The sequence below is a fragment of the Saccostrea echinata genome, unplaced genomic scaffold (assembly GCF_033153115.1).
Source record: "Saccostrea echinata isolate AGI-Se365-2 ecotype Australia unplaced genomic scaffold, CSIRO_AGI_Sech_v1 ptg000047l, whole genome shotgun sequence".
NCBI lineage: Eukaryota > Metazoa > Mollusca > Bivalvia > Ostreida > Ostreidae > Saccostrea > Saccostrea echinata.
Window position 1 is genome coordinate 10,762,362 of NW_026889796.1, and position 19,409 is coordinate 10,781,770.

Consider the following 19,409-nt stretch of genomic DNA (forward strand, 5'->3'; position numbering starts at 1 on the left):
TCGCAATCAAATTTCCGTGGGCCGATTGTTCGCCATTTATTGCAAGATCTGAAGTTGCGGCTACCGAAGATGGCAATTGCGGCGGTGTCCCTTTCTCTCAAATGATTTTGAGCGATATGTCTTACATGTCACCTAGTAGTCATTCAGTATTTTTGAATTCGTACCTGTGGTTGCCACAGATTTACAGTACAACCATGCAATAGTCGTGTGGTGTCTATTGAATGCCGTGTTCACACAAAAAATATACAGTATATGCGTTACTATAGTAATCTAGAGCAGCGTTTTTAACCAGAGAAAACATCAATTATTGAATTGTTTTTTTTTAATAAACCTCCCCAAAGGAACCCCCTACAGACACCACCGAGTGGCACCGACTACACTCCCAGACTTTTCTATGGTCAAACGCTGCATAACCGGTCACGCTTTATCTGATTTTTTGATGAATGCAAACATAAGAATGTAAACACAATAAAGAAAATGGAAATTTATCCTTCTAAATAGTGTGAGCACATTTCCATGCATTTCTAAGGAATTGTTACGCTTCAGTTAATATTGGATCCATTTTTTCAGTTTGGGCATAAAAATAATTACTTTAACAATAGTAACATATTTATACACCGGATACGTCTTAAACTTAAACAATTTTTTTTTCTATGATGGGCGTAAGCAATTTTTCTAAGTATATGTATTGTATAATGCATTGCTATGGATTTCCCTAGAAAGTGTGTGCTAAATTTAAGGACACACGAGACCTTCCTCAATTACAGATAAATTTCCATAAAACTTCATGCTTTATCTATTTGCATATAAACCTGTTTATGCCCAAAAATTTGGGGTATATCACCAGGCTATTTATAGAGTTAGAATAAATTGGATTATCCTTATTATAGCAGTGCAAAAAAGCTATTGAATGCTATAAATAAAGTCATAGTATATATTTTGCATTAAAACTATGTATCCAGATGGGAAAATATGAAATAAAATGAAATTTTATTTTTGAAACCCATGTTTCCAGGATACTGAAGAAATTTTCTATAGAAAATGTTATTTTTCTCATTGTAACTGATCGAGTTATCTCTCTTTGATAAGAAATAAATGAGATACAAATGTAGTGGAATAGAATCTGTATTTACATCATGGATAATTTTTCAAATCAGAAACATGTAGTCATTATATTCACATAACAACATCTTTCTAAACTTCTATAAAAGATCGACAGAACATCACCAACTGTGCAAGTGTATTACTCACAATATTGAGCAAGTGGTCATTTACAATTCATAAAATACTGATGTAATGACTTGATAATTTTACAATTTGATGTTACTCTGACCTTACCCATGTTTTTTTCTGACAAGATAAACTTTATGCCATTCACAGGATCTCTCTGGTGAGCAATATAAAGATGGTCATAATGAAGACCAAAAGCTGCAATTTTGTTAGCTGTAAATTTGGATAAAATATTTTCATCTACAAGATGTTTCAATGCAGAAGCATTTCTACTCATTACAATTGCATAATTGTCATTTTCAATAACAAACTCAACACTGAAGCTCTGTTTCTTCATCATCCCTCTGGATATCTCAAGATGAAGCACAAGTCGTTGTAGAGCTTGGGAATCTGCTAGGGCATCATGGGCATCATAATGTGCTGTACATAAATCTTTCAAAAGGTTCACTTGTTTGTAAGATCTTCTGTTGGGAACTGCTTCTCTGAATAGAGGTAATGTGTCTATGAATCCAATAATGAAGTCATTGGCACTTAGTCCTACCTGCTGCATTGCAGGGACAATAACACTGGAGTCAAATTTTGCATTGTGAACAACTAGCACTATGTTTGAAAATTTTTTCAACCATGCAACAAATGTTTTCATAGCATCCTTGGTATTCTTACATGGCACCTGCATTCCATTCTTGAACATCAAATTCTCCTTCACAGCAATACCAGACACAGCAGTGGCAGAGGGTGAAATGGACTGAGTTGATGGAAGAACATACTGTGAAAATGATTCTTCAGAAACACACGCACCAATCTGGGTGACTTCACAATCTTTACCTAAATCATAAGGAAAAGGAATTACACATCAATATGTCCCAAACAAAAATCATACACTTTTACATTACAAATTTATTATTCAGTAAAAAATAAAGCAGTTGCATTGCATAATTATTCTAAAAATAATGCTTCAGTTCCATGCATTACTTCTGTGTCAATATATGAACACTTACCAAGACCTGTAGTTTCCAAATCAAAATAAACAAATGTGCACTGGTCATGAGCAATAGGTGTAGACTGGGGTTTTCTCAGGGGTGGTGGTATCTCTGTAATGTTTTCCATGTCTTCTTCATTGTTGTTTAGATCAACGCATGTTTTATATGTAGTTCCCTCCCTAATCTCTGATGACTCTTGTGACTTCTGGGAATCTATTTTCTTCATTGCCCTGTTTTTCTTGTAAGCTGCTGTATCTTCTCTTTCCTTGTCTTGTTTCCTTTTCAAGTCCGTTTTCTTTGCACTGGAACTAGTGACTTGTCCAGGAGAAAGAAGCAACTTCTCATTTACCTGAAAAGAAAGAGGATATGATATCTTCATTACATTGAAATATATGTGTTCACTGTATTGTCTTGTAGATATAGTATTGTTATAATTGTGTGCAGTAATGAAATATACAAATTACTATACTATATACCTGTATTACATATTGATGTCCTAAATTTTTCTGTGCCACAGCAGCAGCTATACGAAAGTCATTACTCTCGGAGCCAGAGTAGAAGGTGGACTTTGGTGTTTTACTTGCAACTGTATTGTTGAAACTTTCATTTGCCTGAGTACTTCCTAAGTTGATCAATTTTTCAGCCTGCGATATGTAGAATCCAAAGAGAGATGAGAGATCAGATTTCAACTGCTGGTTAGAAAGGTACCTATGATAAGGAAGCTGCTGTGGCTTGTAGGTTTCAGGAGAAGAGAGAAATCCACACCAGGTATCACATAGGCTGTGGTCTCCATAGACATGTGGTGTTATGGCCTCCAGATTTTTCTTTAGACTAATCAAATCTTCTTGATTTTGACTGATGCAGTATTTGAAACACTTGCTGATATGATTTATGGTTTTGGTATTTAGTTCTTTGTAGTTTTTGTTCTTCTTCAGGTCATATAATTTATTTGTAAATTGTTTCATTGTATGGTTTTTGTCACTCTGCTTCTTTAGGGCTGGGTTAACCTCCAGACGTGCTCTTGCAACAGTTGTCGAATCATTGTCCATGATAATAGTACTGACATTCACATCATTTTGGCCAAGGTCTTGCAACATCTGTATGCACATATCTGGTTCCATGGCTTTTGCACTTTTGGACCAGTTCTTTCGACAGTCATGGATAGGTAGAACCTTCCCAGATTTTTTAGAGTTATCACATACTTTACAATAGCTGTTGCGAGTTGCAAAATTGATGATTTTTCCTGTTTCATTTCCAATCATTGCGGCATGTCCTGCAAATTTTTATAACATGTACATAATGTATAAATTACAGTAATATCACAACTAGACTACTGTATAATTTCATTTGAAAATAAAATCTACTGTGTTACATTTCATGTATTACCAGTATGCCATACACTAATCAGTCTATTGAAGTTGGACTATCAAAGATTGGAAGATATATTCAATTTTTAAAAAAATATCCCTGATTATTTCACTAACATCCACTAAATAGATAAAAATGTACATGCCACAAATGCTACAAAGTGTAATATATAGGATATGTGTATAATACCTACTGTACTGTTTAGAAAATAAAATAAATACCTGACAAACTTGAATAGGATCGACCTGAAGCTCTTTTCTGCCACCCACCATCAAATGATACAGAAAGCTCATTAGGTGTACTGTAAAACAACACAGTGCATATAAATTACCGGTATATATGTAATCCTGTTTTTGCTTTTTATATTATAAGTATTGCAAATATTATAATAACCTGTTTGATAAAAATACCTGTTACAGTACACAGGTTGAAAAAATATACAATATATTTCTGTGACACAAGTAATGATAATTCATAGCTTTCAACATTATTTTTGGTACCTTGATGATTCCTTCTCGACTGCAGTCATATCGTCACAACTCTTTTTGGCCACTTCTTTTAATGCCTTTCCTACTTCCCTCTCTGTTTTTTTCAAGGTTTTATGGCACATAGATGGAATATTAAGTACGCTTAAGAGCATTGATACTTTCTTCTGGCCAATACCTGCATGAAGCATACCTACAAAATATACACAATTTTGTAGACGGTTACTTTTGCAACATAATTATACATTTAAATTATTGTAATTTATTATATCTTTAGTGGTTCAACTAGTAGACCATTCAAATATCATGTAAAAATATGTCCTCAGAATAGAAGTGCACTTCATTGTTGTTTGTAGTACATGTACATATAAAATTTAATTATCTATACAATGCCTACCAAGAGCCAGTTTTGTGTTGACATCAAATGCTCTAGATGGATGGTCACTGTCTATGCGAGAGTGTCTCTTTCCAGTTGGAACTGATACCACCATATCACAATTCACACTCTTTATTTGTAACATTGATGCCAGTCCATATCTGATCTCGCCACATATATTCGTGAAGTTCAAAGGATGTCTGCAGAATTCACAGCCTTCAATCAGCTTCTCATTGACATACTGAATTTCAATAATCCTTCTTCCTTCGTTCCACTTTATCGTTACAGTACCAACCAGACCCAACCTGACACCTAAGCAGTCCCATAAAGCAGTCCCCGGGACTGCTTTGGGACTGCTCTGGGACCGCTATGGGACTGCTCCGGGACTGCTGTGGGACTGCTCTAAAAAGCAGACCCAGCAGTCCCAGCAGTCCCCGGGACTGCTTTCTGGGACTGCTTTGTTCACTCATGCGTGAAAGAGGTTCTGAGTGACATGATAGCTCCGCCCCCTTGTGTATTCTGAATTTGCAGTCTCCCTGTTGTTGTTTTGTTTACTTTCAGCAGAGTGGTGTTGAAGATAAAAAATAAAAGAACAAGGATTTCTTACAAAATTTTAACAAGTAGAGAGATATATATATACATGTAATTACTATATGTCTTCAGGGGCTCTAAATTTACACAATTGTAGTCTAGAATTAATTTTTTAAAAAATGAAAGTAATTAAAAAGGGAAGTCAGGAGATGATTTTTATCTTTTAAATTAAACTTTAATACAAGTGTTTGAAACAAAATTATCGAGGCCTATTTAATTAATTAATGCTATCAAATCATGTACTCAAAGTTTGCATTAGCACTATTTAAAAAAATATTCAGAGGGAAGTACTGTACTGGATTTTTTTTTTAATTGAAAAAAGCTAAAACCATGCTCAAAAAAGCACATTCCCCATGCTATCCATGCTATTTTTTACCGCCCTCAAATAAAACCTAATAATTTTTTATTTAATGACTATGAAATAAAATTATTCTACCATTCTTCAGTTATATAAACAATGTGAACAAGTATTTGGGGATTTATTTATGAGTTAGTTTTTAATTTATAAACAAGTAATTAAAAAGGTACATTTATTTAAAAATAAAACATTTGAAAATATCGGGAATTGTGTGTTGTCAACACTTGAGGTTTCAATCGCCTTTGGGCACGATTAGCAGAAAGTCAATGAGTGGTATCAGTGTTACACATCGCTGAACACGCTGGTCAACAATGACACTATTTTCAATCTATGAACTGCAAAACATCTTTGTTTCAATAAATGTGTATAGATTTATTTCGGGATTAATTAATTTAAAACATAATCTGAGGGTTCCATTCTCGTGATTTTCAGATGACTGTACAATCGAACGTTTATATAATAAAACACTTAAAACTGAGTGTTATAATTGTTTTCTGTTACATAGAGAATCTAACGATAATCGAATTGGCAAGTTAGTGAAAATAGTCATGACTGAAATATAATACTCGGCAAAATTTTACAAAGAATTTTTCAAAAGCCCCAGTACTTTCCAGTAAGAAAAAAGCATTCAGAGTATAGTATGGGAATCGGCCTTGCTCTATAATTGTAAAATCTATTTAAACTAATTCTGATAGAAAAAAAAATAATTCAAGTTTAATTTTTAATAAGAATAAATAAATATGGAAACCAATATCAATCACAGAAAATAAAGAAATTGATTTATTTTGGTGAAAAATTAATATACCACATAACTTTATTTAAATATTCATGTTATTAGTAGGAGTGAACACCTTCTTTGTTCAATATTTGTTATTTGTTTCTATATGCGTACTGTGATTTCTTAACAGTTCAGAAATGACTGTCACACAAGAACTGTAAATATTTAATGTTACTGCTCAGAAAGAAATGCATCATCAATTTCCATTGTCTTTTATAGTTACATTGTTTATTGGTAATCTCATTTCTGAGTAAGCTCCGCCCATTAAATTAATAAACCCCGCCCACTGGGACTGCTTTCTGGGACCGCTGGGACTGCTTTTTGGGACTGCTGGGACCGCTGTGGGACTGCTCTGGGACTGCTTTAGCAGTCCCAGAAAGCAGTCCCCGGGACTGCTCTGGGACTGCTTTGTGTCAGGTTGGGTCTGGTTGGTACTGTACATCATCATCAGTGTCTTCAAAAGCTATCTCCATTTCCTCTTCTTCAATGTTTGATGGTACTGACATACAATAATCATGCTCAAAAGGTATATATTCTGGCAAATCGATGGAGTGAGAAGTCTCAGACAGAGAAAGAACTTCATCATCGTGACCTTTAATAAATTAAATGCACAGTTATACAATAATATGCAGGATATACACGAAGTCGTTTATACGTCTGTATGAACAATATATGAAAGAGAATCGAAAACAAGAAATCATAATAAAATTTTCACTCACTTGGCTGCAAAAGTATTTCTTGGTTTTTTCGTTGTTTGTTTATTTCTAACGCCCGTATTTTCCTCAACTTTCCTTCAGATATAAACTTTCCACCTTTACCGCGAAATTGCTCCTCCATGTTGTAAACAAACTAATAAAATTACCTCCAATTACAAAAAAGCCATAAAGGGACATAACAATTTCTTAACATTCAAACCAATTTCGGAAATTATTCCGGAATTACGTAGTGGAAATCTTCACATTGCGGAGATAGAAATTTTTTTTCTGAAAATAATGGAAGATACGTCGCGTCTGACCTTAAGTGTGTCGCACATAATGCTTCTTAAATGCTTGTCTGACATTTGTAATCTAAACACTTATTAAAGTTGCAGCCTATTTTATCCAAATACATATTTTGTTATTTTTTCGGAATATATTATATTCCGATTTTTATGACCCCATGACGCTTAAAAAAAACCTTTATTATATACCTCTATCGACCAAACTAAAATTGTTAAAGTACGTGTACATTCTGCTATTTATTTCAAAATAAGTCAGGATCAGTATATCAACTTGGGTTCGTAATTCAAGCAAAGTTGAGGACTCACTTTAGGAGAGAAGACGAATTCAGTATAGCTTCCGTTTAGCTTCGAGGGCCGAGAAATCATTTGCATATGATTGTCGCATTTAACAGTATAAATTAAAACTATTTAGCTCATTCTATTCGAGGAAATTTTTTTTCTTTGAAATAACTATAACGCTAGTATGACAATACAAAATGAGCATACTTTAGCTCTAGTCATGTGTTTATTTATGCTATAGCATTTTGCATACTAAAATTATAGATTATTCCTCTGGCTGCAAAGAAACTTAAAACATCTATGGTTAGTAAGACTGTATTAGAATAGCATTTGTAATAAAATGTGAAAATCAAATTGATATATGATTCCGCAACACTTTAAGCTAAAATGAATATTTAATTCAAATAATAATTCATTAAATTATATGAGTTTAATTCAACAAGATTTAAGAGTCTTCTTCTGTACTACAATTGTCAGTCGACGACTTATCTTGAATAATAAATCCGAGTCAATATATAGATCCTCCTTTTTTTCATCCGATTAAGCAGCGAATACATTTAAATTTTAGTTTATCTGGTAAATGTATATATCAATTAGTTAGAAAGCACAGTTTCATTAGGTTATAAAAATGCAGTATATATGATTGCTATAAATGCCCCACCTCTCAAAATCTAAAAGATATATGTTTAATAACAGTTAGGTGTGTTCTTGATGGTAATCAAATGTGGAAGTCAACTGGATAGAAACATTGCTATTTTCCTTTTTCAAAATGTCTTACAACAAGCAGTGTACATCAGACTTAATTTCACCGTTCAGAGAATTAAGTGTGAGTGGCATAAACAAACTATTTTGAAAAGCAGCTCAAAGGCAAGTTCAAGATCATAAGGTCAGTAGCCCCTGCTATTTAGCAAAAGCTATTGTACCAATCAATGCATGAGCAAAGTATCATATCCTTACCTCTTACAGTTCTCAAGATATACGGTATAAGAGACGGGCAGAGAGACAAACAGACAGATAGAAAGACAGAGAATCAGAGAGAAAGACGGATAGACAGACGCCATGCCAAATGATCCCAATGTGTCGTTCTGCTATGCAGGCGACTCAAAAAACATCTACACATGGAAGAAAAAAACCCTTGTTTGACAATTCCTGTCACCTGCAAATGATGACCTGGATTAGCTTCATGGAGAGCCAAAGCCATAAAATCAATTGTTGGTCTGTAAAGAGATAATTATTAAAATTGTTAAAAATATGAGTAGTTCATACATTTCATACTTACTTTTTTCCTTGTCTCATAATTTTAGGTCATACAGCTACAACTGTAACACGACAGATCGAAAATGCTAATTACTAAAAGTTGTTGCATCTCACAACGATCGAAATAGGAGGTTATGGTTCGTATATAAATAAGAAGATGCATATAAATCATGATACTATGAATGTCTATGGCAAGCCCTATCTCTCTAACTTTAAGAGATATCCCTCTCGCTTAAAGAGATATCTCTCTAGCTCAAAAAGATATCGAAGTAAACAAGATATCTATCTAGATTATAAAGATATCTTTCTTAGTCAAAGACATATCTCTTTTAGTTAAAGAGATATCTCTATAAGCTAAAGAAATATCTCTCTAAATTAAAGATATATCTCTTGTTCAAAGAAATTGAAAGAATTTTTTTTAAATTTCACGAATAAAGAGTAGAAGGGCTTGCCATAAATGACAGTATTTCGGCATGAAGAATCTTACAATTTTTTTAGGATGATGAACATTGACTTGAAACACTCCTGGTCGGGATCCATCTGAAGGCCCTGCAAAATACTGTCCAAAAATTCCATCAACTGGGTTTGGTTTCACACTGTAAAGCAAAAAGTCAACGTTCTAGGAATTATACATGTATGTATGCAACACACTTCGGGAAATTCATACGAAAACAAATTGTGTATAGCAATGCTACAATGCAAATCATACTAACGAAACAATTTCACGTTAAAATCTACATTTAGAATCAAATGAATTAATACATTTTAGGCTAAGAATCATTAAATTTTATGTCGTTGATACGTTATGAGTTTAAAGTTTTAAAATTCCCTTTACTTTCCTCAATATAACCCTATTAATCTTTCTTTTTTACAAGGAAGACCTGGATTTTCAATTTTAAATTATCAGCCCAGTTTGAAAAAAGAATATGTAGGTAAACATAAGTTAGTATGAGGACAAGAAGTAATGTAATCGTCTGGTCTGATACTGTGGAATCATTAAAATTCGTGGGGCCAATTTCCGTGGATTGCTTAAAAATTACAGGTTCGTGGGGATGTAATTTCATGTACTCTTCTATATCTACAAAAGGAAATTTGACTTCGTAATCATAGTTTATTAATTAGTGGAGGATGTTAATTTCTGGATGAGAGGTACCCACGAATTCCATGAAAATTGAGCCACCACGAAATCTAATGATTGCAGAGTAGCCAAAAGTTGAACTATGTAGGAATCATGGCAATACAAAGTCTGCATGCATTTCACTGAAATCTCCTAAAACGAATTACATATGTATGTGAAAAGTAGAACTATTTTGATAAGAAAAATTTGCATTCAACAAAACTTGAACATAATCTTCAAAAACAGCATCTGCATTAAGGATATTTACACTAATGGTAAGTCTGGAAGATTTTTAAACAAAGTTGGTAATTTTGGTTTGATTTCTTTTTGAATTGCGTTCTTGTACCATTCAGTAACTTCATCCTGAAACGAACAATGAAAAATTGTCTATAAAATCTCTCTCCTCTCTCTCTCTCTCTATGAAGTATCGACACGGTTAAGGTTAAAAATAATGGCAAAGTATTCTTACCCCGCTTTGTAAATAGAACCGGGGATCTGATTTTACTTTATCAAAAAATTCTTTCACAGAGCCTTGGTGGTTAAGTTTCATCATGACCTGTAAAAATAATAAAAATGCTTAAAGAAAATAAAAGTCATTTGATATAATGTCTACTTCATTATCAATATATTAAATGCACCTACCTTTTTCATTTCTATATAAATTCTTTCCACTTCTCCTAACCCTATGTTATGTACTTCTTCAGGTGATAAATCCAATGAAAGGTACCATCTTAGACATTCTTTATAGAATTCTCTCCCTTTATCCCAGCTACTTACTCCAACATTAGTTCTGAGATTATGAAAGTACACCTTGAAATGGAGGAAAAGAAAGCTATCTATTCATAATATCCAATGAAATGGGAAACAGAAAGAGTGCTTTTTTTTTAAAAAGATATTTTTCACAAGATATACAGGTTCTCATACAAGAAAAAAAACTTAAAAAACGAAATTTACAAACACAGATACAAACATACAAACATACAGGCAATCATGGAGACTCTTGCTATAACTTACATCTTGAAGAAATGTCTTAAAACTGCGATATTTTTGGATAATTAACTTGATTGCTGGTTTAACTCTCTGTCGCAACTTCTTCCTGTATTCGAAAAATATTCATAAATATTTCAAATGAAAATCATTACGGAAAGATTAAAGAGTTCACAGCACTAATTCGTCGAAAAAAGTGTATGAACAAATTGAATATTGACTGTGGTTTACATTACACAAGGGACTGATTTTATTTGCATTGAATTTAGGGCTGAACGAAATATTTTGTTTAGGGTATTAGAGAGAAGATTCGCACATTAAGATGTTTTTGTTTGAGGTATTAGAGGAGATTTGCATTTTAAGTAGTACTTCATTGCAAAACTGAGAGGATATGTACCTGTGTGCATGTAATGCCTACTTGAGAAAGTTGCCTTAAACACAACAAAAATGCAATTAAATTACTAAAAGAAACTATCGAAAAGCGTAAAATACATTTGCTTTTGTCATGGCCATAGGAACCCGAGTTAGGTGGGGGGGGGGGGGCTTTCCCCTCTCGCCAATAATTTTGCCGATATATAGTATACAATAGAAAACAAAAGTACTGTCACATATTTTCGTGGAGTCAAATTTTTGTGCTTTGAGGAAAAAATATTGGTTCGAGGGGACTTGATTTCGTGAAAGAAGTGTTGTTCCTCCCTCCCCCGAACTGAAATTGCTTTCTACGGGCCTGCGTTGTAAAGCAGTCGTTAACAGGTTAAAAGAAGAAAAAATCAACTTACCTTATTTGCATTTTCTATCATTATCAAAGCTGCAGTAGTTTTAATTATGAAACATGTTCCTTGATTTCTTTTTCATGCGCAGAATAAATGGGGAATAATCAATTTTGCAAAGGTGGCAATCTTTCGCATATATTACATAATTCTTAACATGTTTTTTCTTGATAAATCTAAAGATTTATTATACAACATTCAAAGTCTGGCAACAAACTAAAAGATGAAGCATGGGCATGTGCATGAGAAAATGAGTCAACTCCATTACTTTATTTCTTGTCTAATTAAAGCGACGAATTAAATATTTTAGGATTCTCGAGCACTTAAGCTGAAAGATTCGTATTTTATTAAATCTTACTTTCTGGACTCTTGTATCGTTGTATGGTTTGTCAATTGATCCAAAAAAGGTTCGTACAAAGGAAAAGTTGTAACATTTACGCCTTCAAGAATGGCATCTATCTGACCTGGAACTCTGTTCTAGGATTAAAAAATGAACAATTCTAAGTCATTCTACAAACACGAAAGGTAATATTCTACAATTTTTCTAAATATTCTGTCAACATAATTTGCTCATCTTCATGATTCTTATGTAACAACAAAAAGATGATCAAGTGATTAATAAAATACGCAGTCTCTACTTACCACTGATACATTATGATACGTGTGCTTCTTTTCTATTGCTGTCTCAAATCTTGATATCATTTCATCAATCTGACATGAGGAAATTGACAATATTATACACTATTTTTACACTGACTCAATATAGTAAGCCAAAGCTAGAAAGGTAAAACGTGAAATTGTTTATATTCTGTTTACCTGCTTTGTGGTCGCCCGCGTAGCGCAGTGGTTAGAGCGTTTGCGCTAGAGTAAGGAATTGATCCTTACGTCGCGGGATCGATTCCAATGTGTGAAAAAATCTCGAAGGGACATTAAACAAACAAACAAAAAAACAAACAAACAAATAAACCTGCTTTGGGAACAGCTGTAGTCGTCTGATGTAGTCACCTATCGTATCGAATGGCGTTATTTTCGGCAGATCAGATGGATCAACTTGTGGACCTTCTAGGAAATTTACAGGATTCAAAACGCTGTATCTATGCAATGCATAAATTATGCTACATGTAAATAAATGATTAATTCTGCATCAGATATGAAGTTCATAAACTTAATCACAAGTATCATTTTAAAATTACTTTCATGAGATAATTGTTTTTCTTAGCTCTGAGTATACTTTGATTTGAAATCAAAGGTAATCATTCGTAACATGTCAGCCATGTTCAAAATACATGTATTTCTTTTACGTCTGTGATTAAAGTGACATGAAATAATAAAACGTTGAACGGTACATGTCCTTTTGCCTACTTCTGATACTTCTTATAATGTACAGAGGAATTTAGAAAAATCCATAAAAATATACATACTCTCGCCAGTCATATCCTCGGACAACTGTCATTAATGTATCATTGAACACATCAAAATCTGTCTGTTGTTTCGGTGATAGTTTGTTGTAATCAATGCTCTTCAAACGATTTAGAAGGTCTAAACATTTGTTCTAAAATAAATCATATTTTAGCAAATAAAGCTCATTTTTAATTTTCCTATGTAACTGTTTAATATTCAGATCTAAAATCCTCAAATGCATTAAATTAGGATTTATTGTATACAAAATATAATAGTTTAACATACTTATGTATGATCAATTTTTAGGGGATCAAATTTCGTAGTTTTGACAAAAGATACAATTTTTTGATATGAAAATTGGTGGACAGCTACTTCGGCTTATTCTATCATTAGTGAAAGTTGATATTCTTTGGTCACTTAATTTCCTAGTCTTGATCAACCATGAAAACAGCAAAAATTAGTGTTCAACGAAATATGATGAAACTACAGTATGCATTATAATTAGCAAGCCATCAAAAAATCAAATGTAGAAAGTTTATAATTTATTACGTTATTTACAATGATTTTTCCAGATGGCATTAGATTGAAAAAAAATATGAGCATTGTGCATGATTCATACAAAATTTTCTTCGAGTCCCAATGATGCCAAATTTCCCGGTCTGTCGTTGAATTTGTATATACCAATATTCGTAGAATACTCGGGAGAATTCTGTAATCTCCATGCATACTCTCTCTGCAGGGAATCAAGGTCTGAAGACAAACACTCAGCTGTCAAAAGTCAAATAGCACTCTACTTTAACTTGACTTAGGGGTCACTGTAAGACAGCATGTACATATTTTTTCTGGAACTTAAAACGTATGTTCACGATATGCCAACACACTCCATCATTTTCAGACAATGTCGATCTAGGGTATCGCTTCACCTAATCAAGATATTCGGTAAAAACCTGATGTCGTATATAGAACCATGCCAACAGTTTTGGGAGACTGAAGGTATTATACTACACCACGCAAATCTTTTGGCAGAATTACATCATAGACGTCTCATCGTATTAAATGATGCAAGAGTACACCCAAGCGGAGCATTCGTGTTCAGCAAATTACGATTACAGTGGAAAAAATAACAAGACAGATACAAAAAACCTGAAATCACAGTTTCAGTATGATTTATTTACTTATTTTTCAGTTATTTTCTGATTTTTAACCATGAAAGGCCATTTTCTTTTTACCATATTCTTTATGAGTTCTCTAACTTCTCTTTCATAGTAAAATTAAAGGAAATTAGATAAAATACGGCAAAAACATCTTTTACTGGTTCAATTGATGTCTTATAATCTCATGCTAATATTTCATCATTTTCTTTCTTTCTATTCTTTGCATAATAGCCCTTTTTGTATATGATTGAATAATTCTAGATTTCTGATTTTTTTTTTGGCTATTCAAAGATTTTTTTTTCAGATAAGTTGTCATTTTTGTGCTTATAATCCCTCCAACTTTCAAAACTGATGCTACGCACCGGACTTCAGCAAATGCATACAAGAAAGATGACATTTTTGCTTAAAGGGTTTGTGTCATTAAATAATTGAATCATATAATAAAACATCAATTGCTTTTTTCAATCAATGCGATGATTTAGCCACCTTCAAAGTACAATATTCACCTCGTCCTTCGGGTGCGGTTAATATTGTACTCCTTAGGTAGGTAAATCATCGTATTGACCTTAAAACCAGCAATAATTATGTAGTGTTTAGCATAATGGTAACCTGGAACTGATGATGATCCACGTAAAGCTTCACGATTTTTCCTGTATTTATGTATGCTATGAAAATGAATGATTGACTTGTATACAATGAAAAAAACCCACAAACGATAGAAAGATTTGAGAATCATTGATTGAATAGACTAAAATCATCAGCACTAATTGATTGTTGATCCAAAAATTTAGCCATAGTTAGAGACTTGATAAAGTGTAACTACTAGATAAAATATTTTCATGCCTTGGAAAATAACTCAAACGCGAAATAGCTTAAGGATGATTAATTTTATTTCTTTAAGTAATATACATGTAAATTATTACTTCCTATTAAAATTTATGCTATGCCTGGCTTGAAATTATAGGAATGTAATGTAAAGGAATATAACCAGACGGCTTTTCTCAATTCACAAGGGGTAGCCAATATTCAAAATTGAAATACATCAATTAATTTAATTTAATTTGTTCATTCCTTTTCAGCATTTACCGTAAAAATTACATAATATGAATTCGTTTTTGCGAACAACCTACCTTCTGTCATCAGTAATACCGTTAAAACCAGCACAGATTTCCAATACATCTCCATTTTTGCCACAAATAATGTATCACACACACAGAATATAGGATGCTGCATTCATAGATTGTTTTGGAAGCTACCACTGTAAGAAAGATGTTGATTATGCAGTACAATTTGTTGCATCATGCATACTCATATTTGGGAGGGTATATAATCTTGAAGAGTCATTTTCATAATATTCTGTGAAAACCAAAGACTGTCCTTAGAAAAAAAAAAGATTTGAAAAAACTATGCAGGTACAGAAATGAAGATTCATATACTTGATAGTTTCATTACCTATATGAATGTAAGGAGTACTTCTATCATCTAGGAGGAACTTTTTACATTTGAAAATCAACTAAAGATGTCGTTTCATCTAAATGGATTACGACCAGAAGGCTAGTCATGTATGACAGATATAACAGAATTAAAACAAATATTACCCCTGAATGAAAAAAAATGGTGACACTTTACACTAAAAATTAATACGCTGCAATTTAGTCTTGATTTTTTTCTGTGAATCAACATGAAATGCTATGCTTTGTGGGGTCAGTGATAAAACATCTGTAACATTGATATTTGTATGTAATTTTAACCAAAATGTAACGTAAATTCTACATAGAATTCGCAATAGTATTTCCATGTTGTCTAATAAAATACACAATTTAAAGATGCATTTCTTAGGCTGTATTTCTTAGCTAAAAATATTTCATCAATTTTAAATTCATTTTCATAATGTGTTATACATTGATATCCACCGTCTAAAATGTTCGAAAATTGCAACTTCTGTTTAATTCAAACACTTTGGTGAAGAAAACCTGTCGACACCAAAAAATGGTGTCTTAAACGCCATATTGTACAACATTCTGCCTTTTTTTTTTTTTAAAATTGACTGTTAGAATAACAAACACAGAGTAAATTGATGACTGGTAATTAAATTAAAATGTTAGTTTCATAATTTAAAGTTTAACTTGTGCGAACCTGAAAACTGACAAGTGACCTACCATATGCATCAATGATACCCAAAACATTTCTTTTTCATCCACTTATTTAATATGAGCTCGTAAATGTCGTCCATGCTGTTTTGAATGGCAACCACTCCGAATTTTTCCATAATGGTCGTTATCGCTTAAACCCCAGTCACACTGCCAAAAACGAGCAACGGCCGCAGGGTTTTGAGGCAAAAAATGGGATCTTTGGGCTTCAGTCGGCAGTTCATCGGCTGTTGTCTTGCCCGATTTATGCTTTAAAGCAGTCTTTGATTTGACCGCCGATCAACTCTCGATCATCGTCGGACTGTCGGAAAACAGACTAGTAAGTCGGTCGGTCGACAATTAGGTATTGGATTTTCCAAAATGTCGGTCGACGTTGAAAATCAAACTGTTGCTCAGCGCTCGATGATCGGGTGATGATTGTGCGATTTATTAATAATTAAACTTAAAATCATCGGTGTTCCCAGAAATTAATGTGACTGCTCCGCATAATGTCGGCCGATCATGTTTTTTCATCCGACGATACGAGAAAAATTTGGTCGCATGACCATCATCTTAAGTGTGACTCAGGTTTTACTCTTCAAATTCCCGACAAAAGTCACTTTATTCAAGAAGAAGACAACAGTGCAAAGAAGGCGAATGTGCAGGATTATCTTCCCGTTTGGTTTCAACCGTAATATATTTTTTCCGCTAGCATTATACATTTATTGACTGGGTTCATGCGTTTGGTCGGACCCAAGAACCAAATTGATTGCTTGAGGCCGTTAGGCCAAAGGAAAACAGTTTGGTTTGAGGGGTTGCCAAAATGCATTTTACCCGAGAATAGTCAATAAATGTGTTGTTATACTTTTTATTTTTATTATTAATATATATAAAATATATATATAAATTTTGGACCGCTTACGTCACAATACGTTATGGACAGAACACTCACTAATATTTGATCCAACTTTGCAAATGTGTATCTTCAACCGATATGTCGATCAAACTTACTCTATCTGTTACTTGTTCGTAACTTGTGTTACTTGTGACGTAAGCGGTCCAAAATTTCATCGACAGATCCAGTATCTCACTCTGCGATCAAACATCGATTTTTTTAACTGTTCAGTAAAGCATTGGAAATCTTAGACTTTTTTAAAGTACATATTTCTATTAGGATGTTTTTAAAATGATATAACAACAGCTTGTTTTTAGAGGCACATATGTATATAGATTAATGAAATGTTTTATATAATATATTTGGTATTACTTTTATATATATAATAAACAACTAAATTGATTATATTATCTTTTCAGTGAAATAATGTTCAACTTATAAATACATGACGATGTATAATTAAATTCATTTTTATGCTTCATTCCAACAAATACAATGCAATTATATTCAGTTTATAAAGAGTTATGATTTAATTGTCATATAGACATGATAAGACTCTATATACATTTGTAAAAATAAAATTATCAAAGCTTCTCTGAAATTAAAATACTAGATTATACATAATTACATTTTTACATTACTGCTAAATGAAAGAGCTTAAAAACATTGTACAACTGCAACATGAAAACAGCTGTGGCTTTCGCTGAGTATTTTTGAACAATTTATTATGGAGGACTCTTTTCCTTCACATTTGACCTCTTCAAACCATATTCGCCCAGGAACCTTTTTTTCATATCTGTCTTCTATGGGTAATCCGTCCCTAAATTGAAACTCGTGGATATAAAGGCATGCGAGTATATTTACCGAATCTTTTATCTGCTTTAGTTTGCTCTTGACTACCCAATCTTTATTTAACTAATTTAAGTATGGACCTTTTAAAAAATGAATGCCCCTATCATAATATAGGAGCAATGCTGTAAACAAATAAGTTTACCTAAAGATTCGTTAGAATTAGTTGAAAACATGGACATATAAAACCAAGATGCTGTAATTAGACAGTAAAACCCGCACGCACATGTACATGTTCGCTTCCAAATATACTCTCCTTCGTACTTGGGTTACTAGTGAAGAAGCCATAATAGTTATTCTATAGTTCACATATATATTCATGTATCAAAATGAGCAATAATGCTCAACAAAGAATGTGGCCATTGGGCATCTCATATTAGTATTTCATATAACAAAAAATTTACCAGTCTAAAATTAAATAATTTTATGAAATATAAGTTGTTAAAAAGGAGTTTTGAAAACAAAAATACAGGTTGGAAATTTTCAAATTGCCTTGGATAATAAAGTTTCAAAAGTGTTGATAGCAACACATTAAGAAGATGGGGAATATTTGTAAAATAAAAGTTGAACTTTTGCAAAACAATTTGAAATAGTCTGTGATTAAAGGATAACTTTTAATAACTTTTTATACTTAAATATAAAGAAATGCGCTAAATAGATAAAAATATATTTTCTTTTTTTCAGTGATCATTTTGAGATCTTGATGATCTTTAATCCAAAAATAATGAGACTTGAATTAAATATAACTTTTTTTGAATATAAGCAATTTAATTGTTACCTGTAGCCCAGCATTCTACAGACAACACGAGTGGCTAGTTCATTCCAACCAGAGTCACAAATTATTCCCCATTCCCCTCGATAGTAGACTTCTACCCTTCCACCAGAAGAGTTACCACCGACGAGTCGAACCATATTCATTACATCTGAAAAGAAATATTAGAGAGCTATTAACTGTTTACATGTATATGCCTCATACTCCTTCCAGTGTATATTACAACCATTATACGGAAAAATATTTTAGTGAAATGGGAATTGCCTGTGTTTGATACTAAATTCGTTATTAGATATCAATTAAATGTGATACACTTGTTGATCACAAGGGGTTGAAACAATAAAATAAATTGTTCTATTAATTTTATTTTGGTCAGACCAAAGACTCCCACATTTTATTCTTGAAATTTTGCTTTGTATGCCTCAAAAATTGGATCAACGTTTACGGAGATAAATTGAGGGTGCCCCATCTCCTGTCTAGATGGGTCAAAGAAGATTAATACAATGAAATATATCTGAGCTCGGAGATTTTTTATATATATTCTTTCAACTGTTTTAAAAAATGCAAGGTCTTATACATCAATTTTGCATAACTTCTTTTTTTTTCATTCTTATTGCCTTGGTGAATGTAGTG

The 19,409-nt window shown here is 32.8% G+C and overlaps 2 protein-coding genes across 4 annotated transcripts in view; both read right to left on the reverse strand.

The window, feature by feature from the left end:
* LOC133202578 (uncharacterized) overlaps positions 1 to 15,368 on the reverse strand; it is a 122,894-nt gene extending 107,526 nt beyond the window's left edge. The window contains exons 1-12 of one of the 3 annotated variants that reach the window (XM_061338416.1): positions 15,262 to 15,367; positions 13,597 to 13,745; positions 12,998 to 13,128; positions 12,544 to 12,670; positions 12,219 to 12,287; positions 11,935 to 12,053; positions 10,834 to 10,915; positions 10,462 to 10,629; positions 10,289 to 10,375; positions 10,088 to 10,182; positions 9,190 to 9,298; positions 7,745 to 8,662 (exon numbers count right to left, since the gene is read on the reverse strand). In XM_061338416.1, the coding sequence (XP_061194400.1) occupies positions 8,651 to 8,662; positions 9,190 to 9,298; positions 10,088 to 10,182; positions 10,289 to 10,375; positions 10,462 to 10,629; positions 10,834 to 10,915; positions 11,935 to 12,053; positions 12,219 to 12,287; positions 12,544 to 12,670; positions 12,998 to 13,128; positions 13,597 to 13,745; positions 15,262 to 15,364 (1,251 nt within the window). In that variant the 5' untranslated portion in view covers positions 15,365 to 15,367 and the 3' untranslated portion in view covers positions 7,745 to 8,650. Of the gene's footprint in view, positions 1 to 7,744; positions 8,663 to 9,096; positions 9,299 to 10,087; positions 10,183 to 10,288; positions 10,376 to 10,461; positions 10,630 to 10,833; positions 10,916 to 11,934; positions 12,054 to 12,218; positions 12,288 to 12,543; positions 12,671 to 12,997; positions 13,129 to 13,596; positions 13,746 to 15,261 lie in introns of those variants that run through there. The other 2 variants (XM_061338415.1, XM_061338417.1) reach the window with 2 other exon arrangements.
* LOC133202576 (uncharacterized) lies at positions 1,108 to 5,063 on the reverse strand. Its single transcript, XM_061338413.1, has 6 exons — positions 4,461 to 5,063; positions 4,079 to 4,256; positions 3,800 to 3,879; positions 2,687 to 3,483; positions 2,229 to 2,559; positions 1,108 to 2,055 (listed from the first exon to the last, which is right to left on the reverse strand). The coding sequence occupies exons 1-6, from the start codon at positions 4,582 to 4,584 to the stop codon at positions 1,268 to 1,270; spliced, it is 2,298 nt and encodes a 765-aa protein (XP_061194397.1). The 5' UTR covers positions 4,585 to 5,063; the 3' UTR covers positions 1,108 to 1,267.
* Positions 15,369 to 19,409: the final 4,041 nt, after the last annotated feature.